This window comes from Aquarana catesbeiana, linkage group LG11 (assembly GCF_042186555.1).
Source record: "Aquarana catesbeiana isolate 2022-GZ linkage group LG11, ASM4218655v1, whole genome shotgun sequence".
Classification (NCBI taxonomy): Eukaryota; Metazoa; Chordata; class Amphibia; order Anura; family Ranidae; genus Aquarana; species Aquarana catesbeiana.
The window spans coordinates 41711995-41724135 of NC_133334.1; the positions used below are offsets into that span (position 1 = coordinate 41711995).

General features: G+C 40.8%; 1 protein-coding gene across 2 annotated transcripts in view; it reads left to right on the forward strand.

Annotated features, from left to right (window-relative positions):
* CAT (catalase) overlaps positions 1–12141 on the forward strand; it is an 81036-nt gene that overhangs the window by 51941 nt on the left and 16954 nt on the right. For both annotated transcript variants that reach the window (XM_073604213.1, XM_073604212.1), the window contains 4 exons: positions 486–638; positions 7069–7207; positions 10037–10164; positions 11643–11750. In XM_073604213.1, the coding sequence (XP_073460314.1) occupies positions 486–638; positions 7069–7207; positions 10037–10164; positions 11643–11750 (528 nt within the window). The remainder of the gene's footprint in view (positions 1–485; positions 639–7068; positions 7208–10036; positions 10165–11642; positions 11751–12141) is intronic.

The window sequence follows — 12141 nt, forward strand, 5'->3', positions numbered from 1 at the left end:
GCTGTGTTGTCATGTCAAAGAGGAAGGTCAAAGCACATGGGAATATGGGGTTGATTTACTAAAGGTAAAGGTCTGTGCACTCCAATACCAATCCAAAAAGGGTTTTATTCCATAAAGTGCAAAAGACTGACACCAGGACAAAGTAGAGTAATGTAGGTTGACGCGTTTTACACGAACACTGTGCTACCTTAAATGGTTATGAGGAAACACAATGTTTGTGTGAAACATGTTAACCTGCATTACTTGAGTGTGTACTGGTATTGGACTGGTATTGGAGTGCAGCCGTTTTCTATCCAGTCTCTATGGAAGCAAGCCAGGGCTAGCACCCAGTTTACTCAGTCTATCTGGAGATGCACTTGCTCTAGATCTGAGGGAATCCCAACCTCCCTGTGTCCGTGTATATGTGCTAAATATATTTTTTTCCTTGATCTGCTTTTAAGAAGGATTTAATCATTTTCATTTTATTTTTTGTCATTTTGTTGCAGATTTGGCCCGATGATCAGTTCCCATTGATACCAGTGGGCAAGTTCACATTAAACAAAAACCCAGAGAATTACTTTGCTGAAGTTGAACAGATCGCATTTTCCCCACATAATATGGTACCCGGAATAGAACCCAGTCCTGACAAGATGCTGCATGTAAGATATCACTTATATAGTCTACATAGTCGGTGACACATCAGTCATATTAAAGCCAAATAGATCAATGATGTCACCATGAGTTAAAAATAATCTGGGCATCAGATCAATACATGTCTTTATATATGTAAATTAAGTAAAACATTTTAGTTTTGTTTGTTTTTTTTTCACTACTGGATGCACTCTAATGTTTTGGACCCGTAGCTTGAAATTAACCCTTTATCTACACTGCTCTGTTTCTGTGAACACACTGGGGAAAATTTACTAAAACTGGAGCAAACAGAGTCTGGAGCAGCTGTGCATGGCAACTAATCAGCTTCTATCTCTCATTTTCTAAGCTTCACTGAACAAGCTGAAGATAGAAACGGATTGGTTGCCATGCACAGTTGCTCCAGATTCTGGATCCTCCAATTTTGATGTATTCTCCTCAATGAGTCATATCCAATAGCATCTCTTCTACGATCCCCCTCTATACACCGATTTGAAGTCTGCATACTTGTTGGGAACGTGATCTGTATTCTTATGAAGCAAGGTGGCTAAGGTGGGTCCTGGGCTTGAATCTCACCAGGGACCACTGCCTGCATGGATTCTTGTATGTTCATGTGTTGATGTAGGTTCCTTTTTTAAAAAAAAAAAAAATTCCCACAATCCCAAACGACCTATATTGCTACTGTCATTGGCTTCCTCCCATGTTGCCCTAGTTTGTGTAGAGCAGTGTTGGTCAACTTGCCTGATGCAGAAGGCCTCAAGTGTGCCATACATAATAAAAATTCAATGATAAATGTAATCCTACAGAAAGCTGTCAAAGATGGTTGACATTTACCTGGTAGAGGCTGAACTGATTAGAGGGCTCCTCCTTACACCTCCTGTCCTGTTTGTCCCCTGAGATTGGTGACAGGGTAGGACAAGACATAGTGGCACAGGCCCTGTAGTAAGTCCTGGATAGCAGAAGAACTGTATCTTGATGAACTAGAAATTGAGGAACAGGAACTCATGGCAGATGTCACAGAAGGGCAGAAACTTGGTCAGACAGGCAAAAGTTGGCAACAGGTGGGCAGCAGAGGCACAAATTCAGAAAACGAGAGCATAATCACTCGTTCTTGAGTCCTGCAGTGCTTTAGATGGGCCACTGTGTGCCAAAGTCATTACAGATGTGCATGCTCGTGAAATGTACGCAGAGCCCTGATTTTGTGCACAGTTTTATGGACCATTTTTTAAGCATTTGCAATTCTTCGAGTATGGGTAAGAGCTTGATTTTCCTGACATAGAACAGGAGACGATCATAAACTTGTGCATGCTACAAATGATGGTCAGAGACTGAACTGCTATAGGAATTGTTGAAGAGTGGTGATATCCTTCAAGAGACTGTTAGATCTTTTTTGTCTTGCGGCGGTAAACCTGAAAAGATTTAACAATTTTTGTGGTGAAGAACTTTATTTATTTTTACATATACTTATGAATTTAATTTTAAATTTTAATGTGAAGGATGTGCCTGCTTTCGAGAGCAAATCAGATTGAAGCTCGATTACTCAATGTAATCTTCTTTGTACTTTCGCTTGCTTCCTTTCTTTTCATTTACCAGGTTTCTCTTTTAGAGTTTCAGACTTGATTAGGTATTTTTCCATCCCTGAACAATGAACAAACTTTATTTCTAAGCATCAAAGTTGGAATGGAATGGTCCCTATTATAATATTTGTTCTCCTGAGATCTCGCACAAGTCTCACATAACAAAAGGGACAAATGAATGACAGACTGGCAGATTGCGTTTTTCTATATGTTACTTTTTTAACTTTTGCGACATTGATTTACTATTACATTTTTTTATATGTTCAAGGTTTCAAAACGCTTGCAAATGCACACAGTTTGAGATTTACTGGTGTACGGCATTGCAGCAGCCAGGGAGAGAGGGTGATGCCACTGGCCACTACAGCCTCTTTACAAATCAATGCTTACATTTCTGTGCTCCCAACAGCAACCTTAAAGATGACTTGTGCCATGTATATGATTTCTCTCTACAAGATCCATTATTAAAGAAGAAAAAAACATAATTCTGAACATGGTTCTTGTTCTGTGTAGAGTCATACTAAACCAAACTTAGGCCCACAAACCCTTTACCAGTCCAGAGTCCTCAGTAAGCTTACATATGAAAACCAAAGGGCAACTACCATTCTCGCAGACTGCCATGGAAAAGATTAAAGCAAATCAAAAATTATAATAGAAAAAGCTAAAACAAAGAATAAAAAACTGCAAGCCATCCCCTCTAAGGCAGTTTATTGCACAAAAAAATTAGTAAAATTATGATCTCCTTTAAAACCCAGATAGAATAAAAAGAGGAAGTTCTTTACCATTATGCCCACATTCTATATATCATAGATATATACCAAACAGAACTTTAAAGGGCATATCTAAAGAGTGATCTTAAGCACAACCATATATTAAAAATCCCATTTTTATTGTACAAAAGTTAAAAACACAAATGTGACCATATCCATGTGTACAATCAGCAGAGAAGGGTTCATATACAGTGTTGTTGTCGTTACACATGGTCCACATGAAGGCCAAATGCGTTTTGAAAATTCATTCGCTTCTTCAGGAGCACATGTGAACCGAATCTACAACATGGATCAATTAAAAACCGTAAAAGTGGGTCATCATCCTAACAAGATCCTTCAATTATATCAATACTCCATAGGGTAGAGGAGAACATTATTTTGGACCACAGCTCACTATTTGTGACATGGGACACCAAGGATACCGCTCAGATGGATTCAAATGTATTGCTAAGATTTCTTACCCCCAACAAGGGTCAGACAAAAAAAAAGGCCCTTTATCATGCTTAAAAGCACATATGCCTAATGTCATAATATACAGTCCAGGAGACAGTGTGCCAGTAACCATGCCAGTGCATTCATTGCCCATCAGAGTGATCGCCGCTCTGAATTAGTTCTAGAAAAATATCACCTCCAATCTTATTTTCTGGATCAAAGAATACAATTCTAATTATTGATATAGTCCAACACGCTCAGATGTTGATTTAGGGTCCATCCACACTAGCCAGCATTTTATAACTCAGCGGCTGGTGTGCGGTGTGGTGTGGTCCGGCGGGAATCCCTGCTCTGTATCGCACTGTTCCCTTTTTTTTATTTTAACAAACATTATTGAAATGTCATGCTGGCCGTCACCTGGTGCAAGGCGATGCCTCGCTCTGCTCTGGAAAAAAGTAGTGCATGCACTACTTTTTGGGCACACTGTACTCGCACAACATCACAACGTCATCTCCTGTGAATACAGCCTTGCTAAAGGCAATTAGACTGTTCGCTTTGCAGGGGGAGTTTTACTTTGCAAGAGAATTTTCCCCCAGATTCTAATGAATGTGGTGAAATTTCACTCTGCAAAAGAATACCCAATCATGTGCAAGCAAAATAAAAAAACAGCATTTTTGCTTCAACATGATTGGATAATGGAAGTCAACAGTGCTTCACCACATTCGCTAAGCTCTGGGAAAAATAACCTTGCAGTGTGCAACTTCCCTTTCAAAGTAAACAGTCTATTTGCCTTTAGTAAATCAACCCCTCTGACTCAAACTGCCAGCATATTAATCATAAGTCGGTCCAGTTTGTATCTGGGGGATGAGCCCCATATCCAACGAAAAAAGGGCTTTAAGTGATCAGTTGTCGGAAAGCAGTATTTCCAGCTGATCTTTTCTCTTTACACCACACAAAATAGCTTTAGCTGGCTTGTGGTGGTTCTTATCACAGATGAAAAAAATTGTAGCAGCGCTTAAGAGAACAAAAGTGCAAAATACTAATATAAACGATTTAACTAAATATAAATCAATTGATGGTGTATGGTTATACCAAAGGCATAACAGGCAATAATAGTGCTAAATAATTATAGTCCAAAATGTGGTTAAATAAAGTCAAGGTTGCAACACAGGTGTGATAGTAGATTAACACATCCACATTAGGAATAATTGTGAACCAGAGTCCGTGAAGCAGGAGTGCATAAATGGATAAACAGTGACGATTCCTCCACCGCAAACAACGTGTAAACACCACACAAAATGTGTGCTTACCATAAGGCAAGCTGGATAAGCTTGCGGGCCATTACCCGGCCAGGGCCTTTTTCCAAGAGTGATTTGAAACGGTACCTCCAAATGGTCAATATGAGGATATACTGTAAACAGCCAGGCAGCCAGTATACCCCAGTCAGGTGGGTCCCTTATAGAGTGGTGAGATGTTACTCAGAATGAAAAAGGAACTCACCATAGTATAATTCCGATAAGGCAGTTAATAGTAAAGTAAAATTACACATACAGCAAAGAAAGTTAAAAACAGCAGAATAGCCGTCCAGCTGAGCGAACGCCCGTCTGCTTAGACAGATACACGCAATGACGTCAGCATGTCAGCTCCTCCTGACGCGCGTTTCGTCATAAAATGACGTCGTCTGGGGCACGGGCGACACACTGACTCATCACGTTATTAATAGAGCCAGACAAAACCAAGCCTTGATGTGAATCAGGCCCAGAACCATCAAGCATTTAGCACAGAGGACTGTCAAAAACCAAGTCCGCCATGCTAGAAGCTGGCAAAAAAGTTAAAACCTGTTTAAAAATCACTGTAAACACAGGATAAAGTAAAAAGAGGATGAGATATTTAAATTAAAATTTACCAATTAGGATCCTTATGTCCAAACCGGTACCTAAACAACACCTAATAATACGTCAGCTCAACCATCAGTCCCCGCATATGCCACACTGAAAAAAAGGGAACCCAGTGGAATGGCCTCAAAACAAATATATGGCAGCCAACCTCATCCATTCCCAAGCAAAGTGGTATAGGTAACCAGCAAAAATTGAATAAAGGAATACCAAAAAGTACCAAAAAAATACTAATACATTGAAAAATAATAAAATATTAAAATAAAAAAAAATAGAAAATATATAAAATTAGATAGATAGATAGATAGATAGATAGATAGATAGATAGATAGATAGATAGATAGATAGATAGATAGATAATACAAAATATATGTCACCCCCAAAATTGGTCCAAAAAAAGTAGTCAATCTGGGACAAGATGTTAATTTAAGGGGCCATATTGAAAAAAACCTTTTTGCCCAAATCTGACAATCAAAGATTGTCAGACTGGAGATTAGTCCCCACTGACCCACATCAAGCTCACAATATCCACATCAAATGGAAATATTTACTACTGACAATATCAAATAAAGACTAACATCCAACAGCCTAAAGGATTATGATACACTCAGGAGTTATCTATGAAGGCGTTTACGTCCACATCCACATTCAAACCGAATGGGGTATAACATTTAATTCTGTGGATCCACGACATTTCCAACCTAGAAATACTCCTAACCAGGGAGCTACCTCTCCATTGGGGGCGATATTTATCAATCCCCATGAAGATAATTTTAGAGGGATCTCTATTGTGTACCAAAAGGTAGTGTTTAGAGACTGAATGCTTAAGAAAGCCATTTTTTTACATTGGTGATATGTTCATTCAGTCTGACGGAGAGGGGTCGCTTGGTTCTGCCCACATATTGAAGCCCGCAAGGGCACTGGAGCACATATACAACCCCCTCTCTAGAGCATGTGATAAAAGGTTCTATCTCATGCTCTTTTTGGGTACTGGATGAAGTAAACTTTTGAGTATGTCTTTGTGTGCATCCGTTCAAGGAGCTCACCCAGTAACGTCTGCACTGGTATGTATGAATTTTGATCCGTACTTTTAAAAAAAGTTGAAGTGGTAAGTTGCTCACGACATATTGCTATATCGAGGTCCAAAAAGTTGATATTGGACTGACTCGCCTCAAAGTTTAAATGAATATCCCCGGTGTTATCATTGAGATGTTCCATGAAAAGGATCAAGTTCATCTCGGGTCCCATCCCACAGGAGGAGGATGTCGTCGATGTACCTAGCCCACAGCCTAAGCTGGGGTCTCCGGCAAACATAGTGGACATTCTCCTCCCACCTAAAAAGGTTGGCTAAACTGGGGGCGTATTTAGCCCCTTTAGCAACACCTCGATCTTGGCGATAAAATTGCTTTTCAAACCAAAAATAGTTATGTGATGCCTCATATTCTAAAAGTTCCATAATAAAATGAATCTGTTCGTCAAAAAGTCCAGAATCTCGTCCAAGATAATACTCCACGGCAAAGAGACCCAAGTCATGAGGTATTACCGTATAAAGTGATGTTACGTCCGCCTTAACCATCCACATATTAGTAGTGGGAGCGTGATTAGACAAAAGATTAATCATGTGACGCAAATCTTTAATATGGGAAGGCATCTTAGCCACCAACGGCTGAAGAAAAAAAATCAATATACCTGCCCACCCTGCCCATCTTATCACAGATGTCTATGCTGAATTCTTATGTACTAACAGACTATTTGACATTTTTCCCCTAGGCACGCATGGCTTCATATCCTGATGCCCATCGGTATCGGCTAGGCGTTAACAACCAACAGATCCCAGTAAATTGTCCCAAGCTAGCGAAGGTAGCGAACTATCAAAGAGATGGTTTTATGGCGATGGGTAACAATCAAGGTATTGTATATATGTTATAAATTACACAATCCGAAGCTTGGGGAAGATTGGTCTCTCGTTTTTTCAGTTGGACTATGTAGTGGAGGGAGCATTATCTCCTCATCATCCACAACCTTACACTTAAACTATTGTTTAACACTCAACTTAAATGCCTAGAACTAAACCTAACCCTTCAAATAACCCTTTACACATAATTCCCACTTAATTTCCAATACATAAAGGCTCCATTTACACTTGTACGACTCCAATGTTGCACCGACTTTGGAGTGCAACTTTGACGCTACTTTGGATGTGTTCAACTTGGATACGACTTTGGCTTTGACCAATGATAATGGAGAACTGTTGCACACAAGTTGCATTGTATATGTAGCACACTGATGTTTAGGCAGGGTTGCTATCAAATTGAGTTGTCAGGTAATGGTTGCCTTGGCCAATTGTTAGGAGATCAATTTATTCCTCTCTAAATCTGGACTTGTTGCACCCTTTCTCTTCTGTCACTGGGTGGCACTATGCTAGTGGCATTAGATAAGACAGGGGCTTTGCAAGCTCAGCCATGAATGGATGTAGTGTCTCAGCCAATGGGCAGGGATTTTCTTTGGTCCCTTGGCCTGCTGGGAGAGCCTATTTATTTGGGTCGAGTCAGGTGATCGAGGTTCTGTGCCACCTGGACGGCTGTCTGGGTGGACGTGTGTTATGCTGCCCTGGGCAGCTAGGCTGGAAGCCTGAGGCCTATCCCGGGGACACCTGGCTGCTAGGCTGTCTGAGGCCTATCCAGGAGCAGGAGAAGCAGCGTAGGGTTGGGACTACTGGCTTGTAGTCCAGCCAGAAGTAGTGGTTCAGGGGACCATCCACCTTGTTACTGAAGACCACTGTGAGTAAGCTAAAGCCAGTACCAGAGCAGTCTTCTCACCAGCCGGGGACAGTGAAGAAGTAGGAAAACTTCAGCGTGCCAAGCCAGGGACCCAGCGGGACAGCAGAGGTGACGCTTGCGGAGCATCAGTGGGTGCCAAGACAGGGACCTAGTGGGTCAGCAGGGCTAACGCTTAAAGAGTATCTGTGAGTGCCAAGCCAGAGACCCAGCAGGGAAGCAAGGGTGACGCTTGAGGAAGATGCTGAGTGCTAATAGTGGAAGAGCTCAGGGGATTCATTGGCTATTGGATCCGAAGTCTAGTGAAGTTGAGTAAAGATCCGCAGTGAGTGACTGGAGTAAGCGGAAAACTGTTTGTGTTGCCAATAGTTGAATACAACTACCGTTAGTAACTACTACAAGATTATTGCCATAGGAGACAGCGGTCCTACCTATATAGAAGTGGTGTCCGGCTGGAGGCCTTCACCTGTATAGCTGTCTACCTATAGAAGTCTCTGAGTCTGCCAATTCTCATTGCCTCTACTTAAGGGTGTCCTGGCCCTAACCCTCTCTCCCACAGTTCTGTTCAAGAGACAATAAATCTCTACTCATTCAAAAAGTGTCTGGCACCCACCATTTCATCCTGCATTACACCCACCATGCCTTGTAACCCACTCTACACAGAAGGATGTCAGCTGTCCCTAACTCTGGAGGTCACCGTTAGGCCTTAGGGACCCCGGGACCTGGCTACATATAACATTCAGGTATGAATTTCATGCAACGTCTGAGGGTTAACATTGAAGTCTAGGGCCCTCAAGTTGCATGAACTGCAGTCAGATCGAGACCCTGATGAGGACCACGAGCATGCAGAGCCTCCCTGAGACAGTTTCTGACAGTTTGTGCAGAAATTCTTTGGTTATGCAAACCGATTGTTTCAGCAGCAGTCCGGGTGGCTGGTCTCAGATGATCTTGGTGGTGAAGATGCTGGATGTGGAGGTCCTGGGCTGGTGTGGTTACACGTGGTCTGCGGTTGTTAGGCCGGTTGCATGTACTGCCAAATTCTCTGAAACGTCTTTGGAGATGGCTTAGAGCAGAGAACTGAACATTCAGTTCAAGGGCAACAGTTCTAGTGAACATTCCTGCAGTCAGCATGCCAATTGCACGCTCCCTCAAAACTTGCGACATCTGTGGCATTGTGCTGTGTGATAAAACTGCACGTTTTGTGCCCCGTACACACGGTCGGATTTTCCGATGGAAAATGTCCGATCGGAAAGTGTTGTCGTAAATTCCCGACCGTGTGTGGGCTCCATCGGACATTTTCCATCGGATTTTCCGACACACGAAGTTTGAGAGCAGGAGATAAAATTTTCCGACAAAAAAATCCATTGTCGGAAATTCCGATCGTGTGTACACAAATCTGACAGACAAAGTGCCACGCATGCTCAGAATAAATAAAAAAGGGATGAAAGCTATTGGCCACTGCCCCGTTTTTAGTCCCGACGTACGTGTTTTACGTCACCGCGTTCAGAATGATCGGATTTTCCGACAACTTTGTGTGACCGTGTGTATGCAAGGCAAGTTTGAGCCAACATCCGTCGGAAAAAATCCTAGGATTTTGTTGTCGGAATGTCCGAACAAAGTCCGACCGTGCGTACGGGCATTAGAGTGGCCTTTTATTGTGGCCAGCCTAAGACACACCTGTGCAATAATCATGCTGTCTAATCAGCATCTTGATATGCTACACCTGTGAGGTGGATGGATTATCTCGGCAAAGGAGAAGTGCTCACTAACACAGATTTAGCCAGATTTGTGAACACTATTTGAGAGAAATAGGCCTTTTGTGTACATAGAAAAAGTCGTAGATCTTTGCATTCAGCTCATGATAAATGGGGGCAAACACAAGTGTTGCGTTTTATAATTTTGCTCAGTGTATATATGAGACGCATCACGAATTGACTTGCTTTCTGAAATTGCTCTTTAAGGAAACGGACCAAACTACTACCCAAACAGCTTTGGTGGCCCTGAAGAATCAAGAGAGTTTCTACCAGGCCCTGTACGTTTATCTGGGGATGTCGCCAGGTACGATGACAATGAAGATAATGTGTCCCAGGTAATATATACCACATCTACAATGATAAAACAGTACTTTTCTTCCCCCTTGTTGTTGAAATGTTTGTTTCTTTAGTATCTTCAAGCCATGAACCGAAATTTTATTGTTTTGTTTTACCCCATTATTCCGAAAGCAAAGAAAAAAAAAAAACACCTGCTGCTGATTTTAAATTACAAAATAAATGCAGTTTCTAATTAATCATTGAACAAAATGGGCCCTGCTCCTAAATATATAGAGATGTCTGCTCCTGGCTGACCAAGGTACAAAATAAACCATGTTCTGATTTAATCATGATCCAAAATAAATTGCCTTGGTCAGCATTCAACAAATGACTCCTGCCCCTGAATAATTAAGAATAAAAAACTCTGTCCTGAATAATGAACAAATTATACCGTTGCCTTAACTATCCGACAAAGAGCCCCACTCCTGAATAAATAATTATCAAAATAAACCATGGCCCTGAGTAATTGAAAAACAAAACCATTTCTACTATTTCTAACCCCCCCAACCCCCCACCACCCTAATTGGTCAGTTCTTTTACTCCTAGTCATAAAAACGGCAATTGCCGTGAAAACTGGTTGTGCGGGGTACAGAGACTTCCTAGTACCTTTAATCATCTTTTCCTACACTGTGGTGTATGTATCATTGGTTATGTTCTGGGATTGTTTATTTTCAGCTCAATAAATAATGAACAAAATAAGCCTTGCCGCTGATTAATCAAAGGAAAAAATGTGCTCTGTCACCTATTGGTCATATTGGTCATGGTCGAAAATAATCCACCCCGCTTAATTGCTATACAAAATAAGTCACAGTACTTGTTGTTTATAGGACAAAATACATCATGCCCTTAATATTGATTAAACAAATGTACCTCTGTCCTTTGAATATTTAAGGAACAAAATAAGCCATGACCCTGATTTAATAAAGAGATAAAAAAAATCTACAATTAATTATTCATGTGTTTTTCCACTGTATAATTAAAGAAGTCCTATTCAGATTTGTTATGACCCACAATTCCGGTCCATTTTTAATGCAGCTACGTAAAGAATGACTATCTGTTGAGAGATTTGCCCCACCCCTGAATAATAATGGAGAGAAAAGTAGGTCCTGCCTCTGATTATGTATGGAACAGAATAGACCCCATCTCTGATTAAAATGTTTTCTTAAATTAAAATATTCCTGTTTAATAAAAACCATTGACCAAAAAAAATCAATTCCCTTACTAGAGCAAGGAAAATTAAACTCCTAACTATCTTGAGCTCTCCCCATGTTCTACAGGAGAACAAAAAAAACACGTCTTATTATAGAGGTAAATGTAGGTGTGCATATATGCAAAATACACATCTATTTTGCACAAGTTCCTACTAGCTAAGCAATATGTACTCTTCTTTATAGAAAGATTTGTGTCAATGATAGGACTATGGACTAGACTTAATCCTGTGTACTGTAATCCATCTCTGCCATGGTTCTTTACCCAGGTTCGAACATTCTATCTCACTGTCCTGAATTCAGCTGAGCGACAGACGCTGTGTCGGAATATTGCAAAGAGTCTGGCAGGTGCCCAACCCTTCATTCAGAAGAGAGCAGTGAGTTATCATTGATGTATTTTTACAGTTTTTTTTTTTTTTAGCACTATATCTTCCACAGAATATTGTAAAATAAGGGTCATGCAATGGTTTTGAACTGTAAGTCAGGGAAAGAAAAAACAGTATGTCTCCTCAGTACATACACATTTCCGGATGTTTTCATTCCTTTTAAAAATGCTTTAAAGCGGTTTTAAACCCCAAAACAAACATTTATTATATTGTAGCTTACCAATTCTTGTGATGTGATGGTTGCATTAGTTTCCCTTTTTTTAGGATTTATTTCTACCATTTTCATCTGGTGATCCAGCCAGTAAAGGGCCAGTTGTATCTGGATACACAACGTACATGGTGCAGGTTTCAGGATTACACTACGTACAGGGTGCAGAGTTCA